General features: G+C 50.5%; 1 protein-coding gene across 1 annotated transcript in view; it reads left to right on the forward strand.

The window, feature by feature from the left end:
• Positions 1 to 1,513: 1,513 nt before the first annotated feature.
• Positions 1,514 to 18,657, forward strand: part of LOC119092262 (uncharacterized) — a 31,636-nt gene continuing 14,492 nt past the window's right edge. Inside the window, exons 1-13 of the mRNA XM_037215233.1 lie at positions 1,514 to 1,542; positions 2,640 to 2,848; positions 3,527 to 3,624; positions 4,589 to 4,704; positions 5,150 to 5,292; positions 5,598 to 5,746; positions 6,909 to 7,010; positions 7,912 to 8,099; positions 12,115 to 12,303; positions 12,952 to 13,114; positions 16,396 to 16,524; positions 17,488 to 17,693; positions 18,317 to 18,414. Coding sequence (XP_037071128.1) covers positions 1,514 to 1,542; positions 2,640 to 2,848; positions 3,527 to 3,624; positions 4,589 to 4,704; positions 5,150 to 5,292; positions 5,598 to 5,746; positions 6,909 to 7,010; positions 7,912 to 8,099; positions 12,115 to 12,303; positions 12,952 to 13,114; positions 16,396 to 16,524; positions 17,488 to 17,693; positions 18,317 to 18,414 — 1,819 coding nt within the window. The remainder of the gene's footprint in view (positions 1,543 to 2,639; positions 2,849 to 3,526; positions 3,625 to 4,588; positions 4,705 to 5,149; positions 5,293 to 5,597; positions 5,747 to 6,908; positions 7,011 to 7,911; positions 8,100 to 12,114; positions 12,304 to 12,951; positions 13,115 to 16,395; positions 16,525 to 17,487; positions 17,694 to 18,316; positions 18,415 to 18,657) is intronic.

Raw genomic sequence — 18,657 nt, forward strand, 5'->3', positions numbered from 1 at the left:
AGACTTTGAGTGAACTAAAGGCATGGACTGAAGAGCAAACGTGCATAAAGAGGCTCGTTCCGTTTCTAAAGCCATTTTTTAAACATCAGAAAACTTTTCAGCGCCTGAGTCCATGATGGAAACTGTTATTTGGATAAAACATTCCATATGGATAAAAAATACCCAGTACCGTTCAGTTTGCACCCATACAAAATCATGCGCACTTATGATGCACCAAAACATATTTTATAAGTGAGATGATATGCAAAACTTGGATAACCATGTTGCTGTCTTTGCTCTCGGTCAAGCCATTTGACTTGGACGGAGGACCAATAGACAGGAGTCAAACATCAGATCCGCACAGATCTGGTCTCAACAATTCGGGGCAGTTAAAAAAAAACACCACGGGCCAAGCGTCCGACCACAAAATTGTAAGTTCTTTCCTACATGTGGAGCATGCTATTACACTCAAGCAAAATCCTTAAGTATACCGTTATCAGATATTAGACTATGGTAGCTATGTGGTAATGTAACCGGGGTCTGAAAACCACATATTATACTTCATCTCTTAACATGTAGCATCTCCCTGAATTAAACGTGGCTAAAAAAAAGATCAGGTCTAGCATTAGCTAGACCTGATCTTCCTTTCCTGGCCCAGGCCGAGTAACCCAAAGTTAGTTGCGTTCGAAAAAGTAATTTCTTCACCCTTTGAAAGATGTTTTGAAAAATTGCAGGTCGAGGATGTTCCTGCGTCTGTTCCTAGCACACAGGATCAAACGGTACAAGACTCCGCAACCAGCGGCAAGCCAAGTTTACCCAATCGCAAAGCCAAGCGACAAGCGAAACCGAAAGCGAAACCTTCGCACACGCAGTCCTTATGCCAACCGGTAACCCTGGGATAAGACATTGTACCATTAAGTAAGGATGCAAAAAAGACGGGCCACAATTTGAATGCTATAAGCGAAGATTAGTGATTTACTCCCAACATGTTATTGTGTAATTATGTGCAGAATAAATACCAAGACGGAGGTGAGGCAAGGTTAGCTAGCTATCCCCAGTCCTACTTAACTACATCTTGTATACATAAGTTTCCATCTATAGTCCACGTACATATCTGTAAAATGCTGAACGAATACACTATTTTAAAAGCATCTTGGTCGGAAACGACACCATTGGCCTCTTCCTACACGCCCATATAAATGTTGCGTGTGCATTCATGTGCGCGAATATTTGAGTACTGAAGTTGGCCAGATCCTTGTTTCACCTGCTTCAGCATGCCAAGCACGTGTTGCATGCCTCCCGCATCTTGGCTGATAGCTCGGCATCCCGCTCTCACATAATACGCCGCTGATTGTGCGCTCTGACGTCATTACTTCGTTTAGATGTGACGTCATCATTTCAGCCTGCGCCGCGATCGCCACGCGGTCGGGCCATGTCACCGTCGGCGCCTTCCATCATCATGGCCAACACGCGAGAAACCAAAACCTGGATGCACATGGACGAATTTTGCAAGACTTTCAGGCAGGTTACCAACATGCCTCCCATGCTGCATGTTGGCATTGGGTACGACATACAGCAATCGTTGTCAACATCGTCGTCTGATGTAGATCACTGTAGGCTCTTAAGCCCTTCAGCACACACCACTGCGCCGGCGCCCATTTGATTGAGCTTTAACATCACTAAACGCAGCGTCAATCTTGACTAGAAGGGTCACCCCACGACGGCGGCGTCCATCCCGAAAGAAGCAGAATGTGACAGCGGAAGTCCAGGAAACCGATGACCTTGATGAAAATCCCCTCAGATTTGACAGTATAAATGATCTATTTCCCGTAGAATAAACAGGAGAATGGAGAGATAGGTGTGATATTTCGGTTAAACGCCTTTATCGAGACGAACAACAGTAACAACTTAAAAATTACCTGCCGATCCGATTCGAACCGGACGCCGATTTTGAAGTCACTGCTGATATTCGTTTCCATAGAGGCATGTAGCTGAAATATCACTCTATCTCTCCATTCTTCCGTTCGAGGAATAAGGCGATTAATACTGTCTTCTAAATCTGTCTTTATATGCGAAGTGTTCTTGGCAAAAGCACTTAGTAACTCACGAAAATGTCTTTATCTCAAAACAGTAGTGTCTCGGAGTCGGCATAGGTGCTAACAAGCAGCGTCAGCCGAGTCAGTTATTCCACCTCTTTTATTTGTTTTGCGAGCATGGGACGGAATAGCTACCACGCTATGTGCAGAAAACAGTGATGCATGCCATCCTCGACGAAGCATTCATTTCTATAATCTCTGACAGTGACGCTGATGCTGATAGTTTATGAAACTCATTAGATTAAAAACTAAGTAGCACTGATACATTTGTACGCCATTTACAGCTCTTACCACTGCAAAAACAAATATTGATTGTTTTCCGTGTCAAAAATTGAATACGGTTTCAAAAAGCATCAGTCTGTTACTTAGCAACAAACAGTAAAGTGGAAAGTTGGCATTTTCTAGATGTGCATCAGAGTGTTGTGTTGGAGCTTCATGGCGCGCAATGCAAGGGGCTTGTAATAGTTTCCGATCGCATGTGAGACGAAAACAGTCAAACACCAGCTCGTTTATTCACCGCCAGCATGTGACGCAGTCAGCATAACTCGTGCCGGGCGCCAGCAGCCGGCTCCACTTGTTCTACTCGACGTCGGCGCTGCGGCACCAGTGTGTGCTCTCCGACCTGGCACCGGCGGCCGCGCCCGCCACCGTCGGTACCGGCCGCGACAAGGAGAAGGGCACGGGCGGCAAGAGCCGCATGTCGACCAACAGCCGCCACTCGGACAGCGAGCACAGCCTGCGGCGAGTCGACCACACCGAGCCACTGTACCTCTGTATCCTGCCGCCGCCGCCGCGGGCAGCATCGCCGCGCCGGCCCGCGCACGGTCGGTGACGTCACCCATCGTCAGCCAGCTAGTGAACGTCGGTCATCAGTCCGGGCTGCGGTGTGATGTAGATGTACGGCCGGTGACGTTACCCACCGTCAGTCAGTCAGTGAACGTCGGTCATCGGTCCGGGCTGCAGTGTGATGCAGATGCACGGTCGGTGACGTCACCCACCGTCATCCAGTCAGTGAACGTCGGTTATCGGTCCGGGCTGCAGTGTGATGTAGATGTACGGTTGGTGACGTCACCCACCGTCATCCAGCCAGTGAACGTCGGTTATCGGTCCGGGCTGCAGTGTGATGTAGATGTACGGTCGGTGACGTCACCCACCGTCACCGGTCCGGGTTGCAGTCTGATGAAGATGCTTGCACCGTTTTCGGCGACCATGGCAGCCTGAGAATTGATTGTACGTACTTTCCAGGAACAGAGACTCAGGAGCAGGGGAGACGTATCATGTAATTGACCAAGGGTCTGTGCTTGTGCGCGCTTTGCTTAATTTAGTCGGAAATGTCTGCATATAGCCCAACGTAGACAGCTTCATGGGACGTACACGTAGACTTCGTAGATTTCGTAGACGGCGTTGTACTCGTACATCGGTCAGTCGCACTCCTTGACGAAAGCTTTCAGTCCTGGACAGCCTGGAGAGCTCCGTGATCTACCTGAATCTGCACACTGCGCCCCCCGAACCTCCACCTGAACCTACGACTCCTGAACCGCCCATCGGGGTGAGAAGGCGCCCAGACGGCCAGCTCAGACCCAGCCAGACCCTGAGCTGCTGGTCTTTAACCACTGACTGTCCTGCGGCTGCTCCAACCGTACTGCGGTGAAAACCTTTGGCTCAACACGTTCGCCGGCCTGCACAGCCAAGTTACCAAAGGCTATTATGCCTCTGCAGCCTCTTCAGCCGATCAATACAGGCCCGGCGAAATGCGACGCACATTGATTTTTAGCCAGTCCATCACTACCCTGGCTCCAATGCTCCGCCATCTGTGCTGCCTACATGCTCGCACCTAATCACTGATGCCTGGAGCCCCTGCGCCTTCGTGGCGCCATGTACGCCGAAGCTCAGCGACAAAGTGAAGCCCTCCGCCAGGAATAGGATTATTATGTGCAGGCCCGATGGGCGCCATGTACGCCGAAGCTCGGCGATAAAGTGAAGCCTCCGCCAGGAATAGGATTATTATGTTCAGGCCCGATGGGCGCCATGTACGCCGAAGCTCGGCGACAAAGTGAAGCCCTCCGCCAGGAATAGGTTTATAATGTTCAGGCCCGATGCTGCCTCTGATTTTCTTTCCCACTGTATTGCATGACAGAGTTTTGGTACAGGAGCATAAAGCTGGCATACAGTTTTGTAAATGATGACATGGTCGCGGTGATTTATGGCGTGAAATACCGATTTTCTGTGGCATTTTAAAATGCTTCAAAAATACTGTCTATGTGGATGTCCCGAGAATAGATGTCATCCAACCAGTTTAGATGTCATATTCCCCGTTTCAAGCCATGTGCTAGAGCTAGGCAGTTCGTGCTAGAACTGGTATGTAGAGAACCTCTTTTGTTACTATAGTTATAGCAAAACCTTTAATGTTTTTAGTGAGTTTCTGGAAACAATGAAGTATATGGCCGTGCGTTTCATAGAACAACCCACGCCATGGCGGTCACTATGTGACGGTCCCTGTCGCTGACCGTCAGACAGACGAGTCGCTGTCGCCGACCGACCACAGCATCCGCACTGGCCGGAGCGCCGTGACGCAGAGCGGTGACAGCGCTCCGGGCGCGGACCCGTCCGTGCTGGCCAGCGGCACGCTGTCGCTGGCCGCCCCGCCGGAGCCGGAGCCGGAGCCGGTGCCGGAGCCGGAGCCAGAGTCGGGGCCGGGGCCGGGGCCGGCTCCCGCCGAGCCGGAGCCGGAGTCGGAGCCGCCGGAGCGCAGGGGAGCCGTCGTGGCCACCGCGTACTGCTGGAGCGACGCCCAGCCGGGCCCGGTGCTGCTGGCCCTGGGGCGGAGGACGCCCGACTCCGGCAGCATCCGGCTCCAGCCCGGGTCTGTAGCCCACGCACCGCGTGCGACACGCCAGCGCGCAGTGAAGTCTTTAGATTGTCATCGCCCAGCGAACGTCCGGGGCACAGTCACACCATCCGGGCGTAAATCTGGCCGACAGTCAGCGTGGCACTGGCCATCGCATTCCAGGGTCCTGTGCTGTTTCTGGCCGCAACCTGACCCTGACCGGCGACCGTGCCTGCTCTGTGCCCAGGCGACACGTGGCCCGGCTGCTGGTGACCTCTGGCCGCGGGTTCGCGCTCCGGCTGGGCTCCAGCAGTCAGTTCCGCTGCGGCACCGTCCGGGAGCTGCTGCACTGGCTGGCAGAGCCGCCGCTGCGCTACCTGAAGACTGGAAGTAAGCGAGACCAGCGCCCCCCTCCCCCTCCCCCAGATCTGTCTATCGCCCGAGCCTCAGGCAGATGGGGCTGGAGTCAGCTGTGTTGGGCGCGGCCAACAGGACGTGTCGATATGGCAACGACTGTCGCCGGTGCCGTGTACTCTGTCGTTGGTCTCCCAATTCCCATGTCATCTGCGCGGGCAGCAGACAGCCTTTGTTGATTCAGCCTGACGTGGCTGCAGCCGGCCCAGCTGAGCCCATCATGTGCCGGGCCGCTCCACCGCTCCTCTGACCGCCGCCTCCTACCGCCGCCGCCGTTGCAGGCGATGTGGCCGACGGCTTGCTGCAGATGATGCAGGACTTCTGCTCTGGCAACGTCAGCACATACCGCGAGAGGATGACGGCGCTCTACCAGGTCTTTTGCCCCGTCACAGAGCCGGACGAGAAGGCGCTGCGTGTCTTCTACCAGGAGGTTAGCCGTCCGGCCAGAGCGTAAGACCAGCATCAAATGCAGGGCTTTTGGCTTGTTCAGGGAACACTCTCAACAATGTCTGATGGCAACCGGTGAATTCGGCAATAAGAGCTGATGCAAATGATTCATAAACGTTTATTAAATTTCAGGCTAAGCCGTGCTATCATTAAAATGAATGTGAGGTTAACACTTATCTTAGATGCTGGTCGTTTACCAAAGGATGATGGTGCGAAACTTTTAAAAAATGCTTTCAACCTTTGTTTTTTAACGACACAAGTTTTGTTAGTGGTTTTCCGCTAAAATGTGGTTGGTTGGCTATTTGCAAGATCATGCTGTTATGGGAAGGTGTGATACCAGATCCCTCGATATCCAGACTTTTCGAAACTTTAAAAAAATGCGGTGGCATGTCTGATACCAACGCGACAAAAAAAAACTTATATATCTTGTCTGCGTCTCTGTTCATAGGCATGCGGCTTACATACCTAAACATGCTCCATGGAGAACGATACTTGAACTAAATTGTGCTCGAAGCTCGCCTTGCTTCACGCCGAACAGATGTGAACAATGCCGACACAGCCAGCATCCAACGCTTTCGACAGATCGACGCGGCTGATTAACAGCCCAGATATTGTCCTAGCATTGGGGCAAGCTAAAGACATGGACTGAGAGCAAAATGTCTGTAAAGAGTGTCATTTTGTGTCATTAACTTAATTTTAGTTGGGTATGTGTGGGTTAACTCTTATATCAAATGCAACTGCATGTAAACAGTCATTTCCTTGTCAGAGCGTTTGGTATATACTGAAACTTTATAGGAATATTTCAAAACTAATTTAGGCTCTCAACGCATTAAACCATTGTGAAAACGATTAGTGGTCTTTAAAACCGATTTACGCTCGCTTGACATTCCGCTTTCCAGTATTCCTGTCTTCCGAAGAAGAGTGCAGGTATAAAGCGTTCACACCGTTCACAGTACGACTTCCACGCTCGTTCTCGAAGTGTTCAAACGTGTTTTTTATGTCATAATCTGTATGCAATGCAAATGTTTTGGAGAAACGCATGACGGCAGTGGTGGTGATGAGACTGGCTGTCTTATTACCACGAAGTATTGCTGAACATGTCCTGTGAATGCCAGCCGCTCATGATCTGCATCCACATCCGCCAGACGTTCCTGCAGTGTTTGTGCGAGCTGCTGCCGCAGCTGCTGGGCAGCACCGTGAACAGCGAGTCCGTCTTTCCCTGGCGCTGTTTCCTTATGAACATAAACGTACGTCTGCTGCACACATGTGGATTGGGTTGCTTTGCGGGCGTGTTCACAGAAAGTCGCAAGTAACTGATAAACAAGCTGGATTGCCGTTCGCTGTTTACATTGGAAGGCATTGAGAGCACCCATAGCCGGTCAGTCGGCGGCTGATCGGCCTCATGGTTGTCGCTGACATCCGGGAGTGCGAGGCACGGGATATATATGTTTTTCACGGCTGAATATAGGATCGCACGTATTGGTCTTCAAGTGCGCGCGTCCTCCCCCCCCCCCCCCCTCCTCCGCCCGTTTCAAACATTTTACAAAACCTATCAATATGTAAGTATATACATGTTGGCAACTCATATTCGAGGGAGATTAACAAAACTGAAAAAATGAAGAACTTTTCATAGTTCATGCCATGAAAGGAATTTTGCGTTCCTGCGGTGCGCTAACCTTGGATTTCAGGGAATTTTGTATAGTTCCACCATTGCGAATTCCTGCGTACGTTCCGGACTGGAACAAATCTGGATACCGTGTGTAAGTCAGGGTCACCGCTATCAGCATATCAGTGATCCCTGGTGCCACCGATATGGTGCGCACCTGTAGCTGTGATTATAGTAATAAGAGTTCAAGTGGCAATTTATAGCTGCATTTAATCTCATCTAAGAATCGTCGAGTCAATATGTGTCGCATGACCGCTAATGTCACAGGTCACGCAAAGCACCATGATCACCAAAATCTTCGAAGGCATGCATGTATTTATAACACCCATCATTATGGTTGTGCGGCTTTATAGCCGGCCCCGACCGGCAGAGCCCGTGCTTGTGTCTCGGCACAATGCTCCGGCTGGGCCTGACGCGGCGCAGTGTTTGTCGGAGCGCGCCCGGCGCGGCGGGCTGCCGCGTCTGACCGCGCCTCGTCCCAGCAGCAGACGATGCGGTGTCGGCGGGCCACCAGCCCAGCGCCGTCCAAAGACCGGCCCAAGAGCAAGCGGCCGGCGCAGACCAAGAAGGATGTCGGCTCGAAGGGCAGCGCCCAAACCGCCAAACGCGGCGGCAAGCAGGCGCGCGACGACTCGGAGCGACGCACGGCCGCCGACGACGTCGCCAGCAGGTGAGGAGACGTGCGGCCACCCGGCTTGGCGATGGACCGTGTCTGCGGTACTGCCAACAGCCGGGGCTGATATTTGCTGGTGGTGCTGGTCGCCTGTACTGTTGGGGACAAGGGGAGCGAAAAGGGAGCTTAGTATCGTAAGCAGGGGCACAGCCAGAGACTTGCCAGGGGGCACAGGGTTGACAAAAGGCTCCCTGATAGTGTGAGGGTTTCCCCCCCAAAAAATCGCCGGAGATGACGCATTGGTTATTGAGGTCATGCTTTTTATATATGTATATATGTTCACTTATATATTATTTATTCATTACACATTTTTACTTTCTATAACAGGCGCATTGGCCAGACACTACCGCGAGATCAATTCTGCCTGAAGTTTACGGTAAATAAACTGACAAGATCCTACTTTAAATGACTGCATGAATTAAATGTCCGATGCTCTTCATTTTACAGTCGTCCAGTGACACTTCTGAATAGACGAAACTCAAAAATTGTGTCACAACTTTATGTGGGTTTTACGGAGATAGCAAGGATTCCGCAAATGTAGACTGAAGGTCAAAATGTGTCAACAGTTTGTCTTAACATGGCCAAGTCACATTTGTCTGAGTATGTTCAACATTCAGCCAGAATTTAGAAGTGGAACAAATTATGCAACGTAGTTTTGAGCATGTGCGCCCGCGTATCTTAGAAACAAAAAACTCGACACCAGGCGTTGTAGTCTCCTTCGGCCGCGAAACTTGAGCCCGTGGCTTTAACAGGACCGTGGCCAACAGGTGGACGAAAATGGTGACCCATCTGAAAGAAGAACCTTTGAGAGCATTTGGACGCCAAATCGTGCATTTAGAGATATTCCGGGCGTATATTTCACCTGTGCGGTTTTTAGACTGACGATGATAACATATAAGTTTTACAGTACCGCAAAGTGGTGCTAGAATCTCGTGGTGGAACTGGAAGAGTAGGGTAAAATCGCTATTTTCTGTATTGCTGTAACTGCCAGCTTGTCCAGAGGACAACCTCAAAGTTTTAAGCGCGTACTGCGCCCGTTCCTTGGCGTTACTTACAGTGGCCAACGCCGTTCGGTTTTGCGAAAGCTGCGACTTAAGCTATCGCTATCCTTATTCCCCGAGATGATGGGATTGTCATTGGGGCTTTATGACGCACCCAGTTGTTGGGGATATATGGCTCCGCCAGCCTCTCACCCTGGCGGGAAGTGCGGACACCGTGGGGAGTCGAATCTTGTACCTGTGGTTTCCCAGACGTCCAGTAGTTAAGGCAGGCGCAGACACGAGCGCGTTAACCACTACACTAGCGGCACCCGGTGCCCAGGGTCTAATCTGTCATGTTATACGTGTTTCTTTGGCCGATTCTGCAAAACAATGAACGTTCTCAGGAAGCCTGGGATGGCCTTGTGCGTTTTGACGTCATTCCGTCCCATTCCGTTCAACACTACTGAGATTCCTTATTTATTTCTGCTAAAGGGACTCCCTTGAGTACAACACTATGGGGCACATTGTTGTTCCCAGTCGAGGGCTACAGGGCTATTCCGTCCCACCGCGGTGTGTTTTCCGGTTCAGTAAGATGATCTCTTGCACCGATAGGAATTTTTCCATGCTGGGAAAAAAGTATGAGTAGATCAGTCTTAAAAGGCAGCAATGGCCTAAGCAGTTACATTCGTCACAGACCCCGAGGTAATTTGCAAAAGGGACTCGGTGTCTGCCTTGCCTCACTCGTTCCTGCTTCTGCGGAGTGTGTGAAGCATGCACGGGGTGTTTTCTGGCGATATTGGCCCGCAGCTGTATCCGCGGACGGCGGCCCCACCGGCCAGGCGGAGCGGGCGGCCGGCCACCCACCCAGTCGTCAGGCAGGCTGAGTAAACAGAGCTTTTGGCCACCCAGTCGTCAGGCAGGCTGAGTGATCGAAGGTTTCAGCCACCCAGTCGCCAAACAGGCTGAGCGATCAAAACTTTCGACCACCCTTGACGCCAGACAGACTGAGTGAACGGGACTCGCAGCGCCTTGGGTGCGGCTGGTTAGCAGCAATGGGGCGGCCAGAATGCCTGGTCACGAGCAACCATGCAAAACACTGATCGGGAAGACGTCCCAGTTATGAAAGAATCTTATATGCACCGGAGGCACCATGCTGCAAGAGCTACCTATTATCAATGACAGCAGTCTTCCATCATAAAAGTATCGGGGGTGACTGAGAGTTCAGATGAGGCAAGAGGTCTGATTTTGATCGCCGAGAGGGCACCGGCCCAGCGAAGCGCACAGCTGAGTCAAGCAAGTCAGATGGATAGCTGCAAGCCTGCAGCGGAATGCTCCAGTCCAGCGAAAAGAAGGTGCAGTTGATTCCCAAATGGAGGTATCGCCATGAACTACAGCACGCCCCAACAAGATGAACACCTAATGTGCTGGAGACCATGCCACAGCAGGAGACCCCTGCCATAACATATATAGACATTGATGTGCATTTGGACTACCCAGGATGGACTCGTGACTATTCAAGTCCAACATCACAACATTGAAGCAAGGTGTCACGGGCTACAAATGAAACACACACGCATACACACACACACACACACACACACACACACACACACACACACACACACACACACACACACACACACACACACACACACACACACACACACACACGCGCGCGCGCGCGCGCGCGCGCACGTACGCACGCACGCACGCACGCACGCACGCACGCACGCACGCACGCACGCATACACGGCTCGGACCATTCCGTACTCAATGGACGTCGAAGTAGTAGGTGGCGCCACAGCGCGCGGCCAAATCTCATACCAGCTAGTCGCATCAGGTGACGGGGAGGGGAGTTATACTAGGTGGTAGCCCGGCAACACGAGCGATTCCTTCGCGTTTCAGTGCGTGACCGAGAGTCAAAAAATCCTCATCCTGCCGTGTGTGACGATGTCAGGTTTGGGGTATCTCCCAGAACTCGCGGGCCGGCGCCTCTGACTCACCAGAATGCGTACCTTACGTAAAAGCGCCACCGCGCGGCATTCGGCAATGCCGTCCGTCGAGACTCAGCCGAGTTTCTCCTGCAGATCCAAAGCCTGGCCGAATTTTTTGCGCCCAAAAACCAGTTTTGCTGCAAAGTTGATAACTCTTTAGGTCCTAAAGATATTTTTGGGGTGTTATTCCCATGAACTGACAATCAGCATCGGATCTGCGAGAGGACCAAGGCGCTTACCACCATGGAGACGACACTAGGGGCGAGCAGCTCCTCAGATGTATTGGGCCAGATATGATACCAAAGTAGCGGCCAGTGACCAAAGAAACGTGGCCGAGACAAAAACCTCGCCGTATACTGTAGAGATATTGGACGCTTGAGGTCATGGTGGCTCTAGAGCAGAAGGCTGTCTTCGAACTAGGATGAAAACAATCTAACTAAAAGCTTATCAAATAAAAACGAACCTATTAATAGCACGAATATAATGTTTATTAGGTGTGCCCGGATACAGACATTCGTTTGCATACCTTATTACAGTTACGCCAAGCCCATCTGTCTCTCCATCGATCTTGTTTTCTGAAGCCGTGATGCGTCCCTGGGCCTGATGTCTGCAGGATGGGTGTCAAAGGTCGGGACTGTGAGCTTGTGAAATGTATGTGGATGTGAATATTTCAGCTATCGCGGCCACGCTGGCGCCGCTCCAGTTGACAATCGTGATAGCGGCTGGCCTAGCCGGGATGTTGGTCGATTCGGCCGGCTGGCCTCGTAAATTGCAGAAACTTTCCAAGCCAATGAGGCCAGTAGGACGCGAACTTCCAACCAAAACGGCTTCCCGATAGCTCCCGATAGCATCAAATGCAACGGTTCCCAACTGCCGACTGCCAAAGACCGGATGCACAAAGCGAATACGATCTTTCATCGTGGCGTAGTTTGCAGACTCCCGCGCAGTGTGTTGGGGCTGTCTCTGTTGCCAAGTGGGACACATACGACTGACTGCCGCCGCATGTGCGTCTCACCGTCGGCGCCTGTCGCGGCGCAGGGGCTACGGCGCTGCGGAGTCGGCCGCCATCATCCAGCTGCAGGCGTTCGCCCGGAAAATCCTGGCCAAACGGATGTTGCACGCGCACCGGGCCGGCACGTCCGAGCACCAGCGCGTGCAGGCCGAGCTGGCGCGTGCCACGCCCCAGCTGCAACAGCAGGCCGACCAGCTGGCCTCTGAGATACTGAGGTGAGCCGGGTGGCGGCCGAGCAGCCGCCGAAGCCTGATCTCGGACCGACTGGGGGGTTATATACAATGGTTTCACGCGGTGTTCTCCGTAGGAGGTTCATCAGACTGGGTTAGGGACGCTTTTGGTCCGTGGTAGGAGTTCAGACTAAAACTGGCGAGCGGGAGCGAAGCGCAACATGAAACTTACAGCTGATGTCTCATGATGGATAACGCTGTATTCACAGCGCATGTTTCCGGGGCATCTAACGCTACGACACGAGGGGATTACCACGACGCGTGTTTTCACACGCTCAGACGCTTGGCGCATGGCTAAAAGGCATTCAATCATACGCTCCCACACCACTAATCACACAAGGCACCCAGTGGGTGAGCGGGGACGACGAGCGCCGACCCCGCGTCCGAGTCCTGACGCTGCGCACAGGCAGCTGGCAGTGCAATGAGGACCGTGGCCTCGCGGGTGGATTCCACAGATCTATCTTGATTTCGTCATAGACGCTGTGCGCTAACGTGAGAGCCGGCGGCGTCCCGCGAAGTGCTTCTTGGCGACGCGCTCCACGTTAGCTGTAAAAGGGGCCCGACCTGTGGCGACGCTCATCTCCTTCGCGCCCTTCCTTTGTGTCCGTCTCACCGGTGCTGGCACGCCCCCAGGCGCATGCTGGACGCCACCCGGTCTCTGGTGCACCGGTACAAGTTCTATGGCGACCTCTTCCACACGGCTAACCGGACCGAGGTCAACGGAGCGACGCCCGAGGTGGCCGGTCAGCGCTGGTTCCTGCTCTTCCGGCTCGGCTTCCGCGTGTTGACTGATGAGGTACCGCGCTGACTGATCAGGTTCTTTCAGCATATAGTTCTTTCCCTGTTTTATAGCTGTAATTTAGATTATGTATGTATATTTTTATCTATGTATCTATGTAATGATATAGATAAAGATAAAGAGAAGTGCTCGTACCTTTCTTCTTGTATATATAGATATAGATATAGATATATATATATATATATATATATATATATATATATATATATATATATATGTAGCCCCATGATATAGCCCCAGTGAATCCTTAGCACGCGTCGCTCCAACGTCTTTCGTTTACTTCTGAGGTTACAGCTATGGTATCTACAAACAACCCTTTGAGATCGACAAGGTTTTGTAACGTTTTTTACCTTAAAAAGCTGATGATTGGTTATGCTTTTCTAATTAGTCAGCTTCTCACGACATGAACGTAACCAACGGCAGACCAAAGCCTTGCACTGAACCCAACGCATTACCGCGTGGCGAGCAATCGAGGCCATTCGCCTCAACTGGAACGACGCTTTAAAACGCTTCGCAGCAAACTGATCACGTTCGTCACGAGATGCTGCGACTAGTCACGATTCTTACGACTAGAAATAAGCATAGTTATTTGGTAGTTTACACTGTTTAGTATGTGCAGTGAATCTTGGCTGACAAATCTGTGCAAAGCTCTGATCTGAGGAGCATTGGAAAAGCCCTATGTCACCACTTGTGACGTAAGCACTTCTATCTATCTATCTATCTTATGGCTTAACTTGCTCATACAGCGAAACGTCAACGTTTTGACATGTACTCTACACATGCTCACGCTGCAAGCGTTATCAAGTACAGACAGCTTTTAGTTTCGTCTAGCTGGGATGATCGATTTTACAAATGACGAACTTCAGCCGCACAGAAGAGTGCCTCGAATTAGTTCATGCAGCATCAGAAAAGCTATTTTTCAAATGGTTCAAAAAGTGATTGGCAGAAATGTGATAACAACCAAACTTGTATATACGTTCTGCGTATCGTCGTTTAGATATGCGCGTGTTTACAGTGTGATATTCCATCCAGAGAATGTTCATTGAATCGATCGAAACCGTGACATGTGGGTGAAGGGGCTCCACGACAGTGCTGCAATAAAACCCCTTGCGATAAGAGTACCACGACATTACTTCTACTGTCAGTACTTAAACATGACATTGGGGCTACACGACAGAACTTATCCCGCCAAAATTTTAACCCGTCATTACTCCTATTACCAATGCTTGAACAGTTATCACTTATACGCGACATTACTTCTACCGCAAAGATTCATACGCTACATTGGTGCTGCACTACAAATTTCTGCTTCAAAAACTTATGGGTACCCGTCATTATCTCTACTGTAAAATATTACGCAGCCGATGTTTATACATGACATTGCTTCTGCTGCAACGACACGAATGCTATATTAGTGCTATGTGACAAAATCGGTGCTTCAAAAATGAGTAATTGGCATTACTTTTGCTGCAAAAATGTATATAGTCTAAACGCATTCGCAACGCTTTATCTGCCGTTTATGCTTGCCTTGGGATACAAAATGCGCGGACACCTAGCAGGGGTGTGGGAACAGGCCACATGCTGGGGCGGAACCCCGGCTGGGCAATGCTGCAATTAAAAGTTCTTGGTGCTGATACGAAAAGTATTTATTCATTATAATGCGTGATTTGGCCGATCTGTGGTGTTTGGCGCAGGGGTAAAGGCTAAAATTTGATTACCAAAATACCGAGACGGGTATAACATTCTGGGCATAAGTTATGTCGTGCAGCTCGGAAGCTTTACATAAGTCATTGTGGAACAAGTAGTGTCCCGTTTCAGTGATCACCAATCCAAGGGCGTGTTGCTAGATTTAGTCGGGGACTGCATCTGCCTCTCATCTGTTATAGGAGGCTGTGTCACATTCAGGACCAACGCCATGTTTTATCATTTTAGAGCAAGTTTGGTCGTGACTCCCTGTTTAACCCCTCAAACTTGCATTGCAACAATGCGAGAGCGCACCACATGTTTTTTCTCAGAAGAAATGTTGGATAGGACTATTGTTGTCGTGGATTTGTCGATGGCAATATTTAGAGCAGCAATAATTCATCGACATCATGGAGCGAGCACTTGCATCCCCAATTAGCGCAACCCAACGCTGTCATGTGTTCGTTCTCTCCAGGCTATGTGTGTGAGGTTAAACCTATGGGTTGAAGTACTGACGGTTGCAACTTGTGAATTTTGGCCTGCATCATCTTGTACAAATGTTTCTTATAAGTACTGGCCGGAGGAGTCATATCGCTGACAAGAAAAGAATGCGAAGGTACAGTAGACGTTATGTCATGTAAATGGTATAGGCTTCTTCACCTGGAATTCTTCCATTGCTCTTAAGTTCTGGTTTGAAGGACTTATATGACATTTAACTCGCTGCAGCAGAAATCATATCGCATATAAGTAAAGACAGTATAGATCCTCACTGGAGAAGAGATGACTGGCATATGTTTTCGCAACATACGTTTTGTCATGAAGTACTCATGTCGTGCATGAGTTTTTACGATAGAAGCAGTGTTACACATAAGTAAAGGCTATTCAAGTTTTTACAGTAGATGTAATAACGTGCATAAGTCATTTGAAGCATACGTTTTGTCGCGCACCACTTACGCCGCATGTAAGTTTTTGCAGTAGAAGTCATGTCACGTATAAGTAGCGTCAGTATAAGTTTTTTTCCAGTAAAAGTAATGCAGCGTATAACTGATGTCGTAGCACGGCTGTCGGTAACAGTTTTGCCGTAGCACGAATTCCCGTGACACCGGAGAAACATTGGTAATATCCCATACCGACACACCGAAAACGACAAGCACACCATACGAAGCCTCGAACAAACGACTAAGAAAGCGATAAGCGCTGATTTTGCTTTGGTGTACAACAAACTACATATATATATATATATATATATATATATATATATATATATATATGTGTGTGTGTGTGTGTGTGTATGTGTGTGTGTGTGTGTGTGTGTGTGCGTTTGTGCGTGTGTTATGTTAATGAATATCTTTTAAGTATTATGCAACTTATATTGGTGCAACCTTCCTTTTTGAGTTCAAGGAATGATATCATCTTTTTTGTCTCGTAACTAAGTTTACAGTTGATATGCATGTTATGTTCGGAACTGTCACTATCACCATGTTACTTAGCCTGAACAAAGATGGACATTCCGTGAAGATTGACAATGACAACGTAGTCGTTCGCCCAGCTGGGTTGCATTCAAAATTCAACATGTTTACGGCTGTGCACACCAGATGGTGTTGGTGAGACCTTTCGTGTCGGCCGGATTCCCGGTTCGAATGCACCTGGTCGATATGGAGAAGAAGTGCATCCTGGACCCGCCCGGCCACATGGGATACCCAATCGAAGCGACGAAAACGCAGGTGAAAGGGCGTCGGGTCATATTTTCAAGTAATCTCGTCAAGATACGTTTTCAAATAAATATTATGTTTTTTGTACGATTGTATACGAGGAGAAGGGTCATCATCGGTTTGATTAGGCGCAGACATGAGGGACGCTCCTTGAAGTAATGCCGCGAGGTTACCAAGCGTGGGTTTGGGCCAAACCGGTCTCTGGGGACATTAGGATTGTTTCTTGGGGTATTCAGGTTCGGTGTCTTGCTTTTACAGAAGGTAGACATAAAAACATAATCGAACCCAATCGCGATCCTAGATGAAAGATGCTCGCACAAATATTTGGCGGCCCACGATTCAGATCCTGATTCCTCTCAAATGCAAACTGCATAACGCAAATCAGACTGGGTGATGGAGATCGTATCACAAGCATCTCACAAGGCAACAAAGCACAGCAAAAATCGCAACCGCAAAGATCTTCGTGAAAAAGCTAACTTGGAATAAGTTTCGTGCAACACAAAAACGCGGGCACGTGACATATCGTATGATACATGTTATGCCATGGGATATGTCACGTGCTGCTAACATGCGAGGTTAGGTTAAGCTATGACCCCCTACGATCTTAGTCCATCTCAATCTGTATCACGCACGATCTTTGTGCAAACTGACGGGTTCAAAATCGAACTAGAGGTTCTGGATCACGGACGCGGATCTGTGTACGAGCACTATGGTTCTGAGTCTTACTGACTTGAACTCGGGATCTGACCCAAGGTCCCAGGGCTCGCACATGGAATTGTGTGCAGTGATGCTGATGTACTCGGACTCGGACTGCTGCGATATCACCAAGCAGGGCTCGGAACTCACAGCGGAGGCACCACGACTCGCGTGCGGAATCAGACACGGGTTTTGGGACTCCAACCCATGCTTGCCTGCGCCAGCACGTGTTTACAGCCGTCACTGGGCGTGCTGAGACAGTGTTTCCTCGTCGCATAGGAGGGGTACTGCCTGGTGGCCGAGGGCCTGGCCCGGCACGACCCACCCCCCGGCGGCCACTGGACGTGCTGGCTCCTGGACCAGGTCCGCGACCTCAGCATGTTCTCCAACAACAAGCTGATTCAGGTGGCCGCCTGCTCTTCCACCTTTGTCACCATGGAGATCCGGGACTACTACGTGCCGCGGCCGGACGAGGTCGTGTTCAGGTGGGCAGCGAGGCCTGCTCCAGGCTCCTCCAATCGGAACGCGGCCGGAACCGTGAATGTTCATAAACAGGCACTGCGCTGTTAGCGCCACCGGTCCCCCACCTCGTGGTCAATCCAGGACTCATGTGACCATGCCTTGCGACGGCTGGCCTGGCTCACGTGGGCTTGCCTGGCGGCTGCTCACGCGGCTGACGTGGCAGAACCTCGTGGTCGACAAATTATTCCGATTCAATTTGGTGGACAGTGCTGACGTTTGAGAGTAGGTGCTCCTGATCAGACTGCATGATAACATTTTGGTGTGATAGTTGTCACGCTGAACACAGTCTTATAGACGATTTTGATAGAAATACAGGCTGCGATTAGCATTGACATAGATGAAGAAGTTCATAAATAGGAAGAGAACGAGATAGTGCAAAGAATTTGGAAAATGCAACAGATATCGTCTGATCAATGACTTGCTTCGAATTGTCCGTGATGTGGAAAATGGAAGGAAAACTATTCCGTAATGTCGGTGTGTGGTTCGCTTGGCACACTGCAGGCTGTGGGTCGTGGTTCTTGCCTTGTGGCTAAGCTCAGCGTCTGGCGGTGGCAGGCTGTCGATGTGCGGCGCTCTCTGCCGACAGTTACTACATGAGGGCCGGCAGGGGACACCAGCTCACACTGCAGATGGAGGCCAGCCACGAGAAGGCGCTCGTGGACGTCCAGATCTTCGACAATGAGAGTATGGCCTGTGCGGTGGCTGTGGCTTAGCTGAGAGTGACGAACGTCTATCCGTTGGTTTGCCGAATTCTTAAATTTAGCTCCTCAACCTTTCGCATGTCCTCACCCTATTTTCAGGAGCGGCGCCGCGGATTTTGAGTTTGGAGCAGAATTTTGCAAGGGGTCTCCGGGACAAAATGGGGTCTCCTCACAGGCAGCCTCTTGGGCAATGGCGTATTCAAGGGCTCCTGGGGCGTGTATCTCC

The sequence above is a fragment of the Pollicipes pollicipes genome, unplaced genomic scaffold (assembly GCF_011947565.3).
Source record: "Pollicipes pollicipes isolate AB1234 unplaced genomic scaffold, Ppol_2.1 Scaffold_3447;HRSCAF=4054_pilon_pilon_pilon, whole genome shotgun sequence".
NCBI lineage: Eukaryota > Metazoa > Arthropoda > Thecostraca > Pollicipedomorpha > Pollicipedidae > Pollicipes > Pollicipes pollicipes.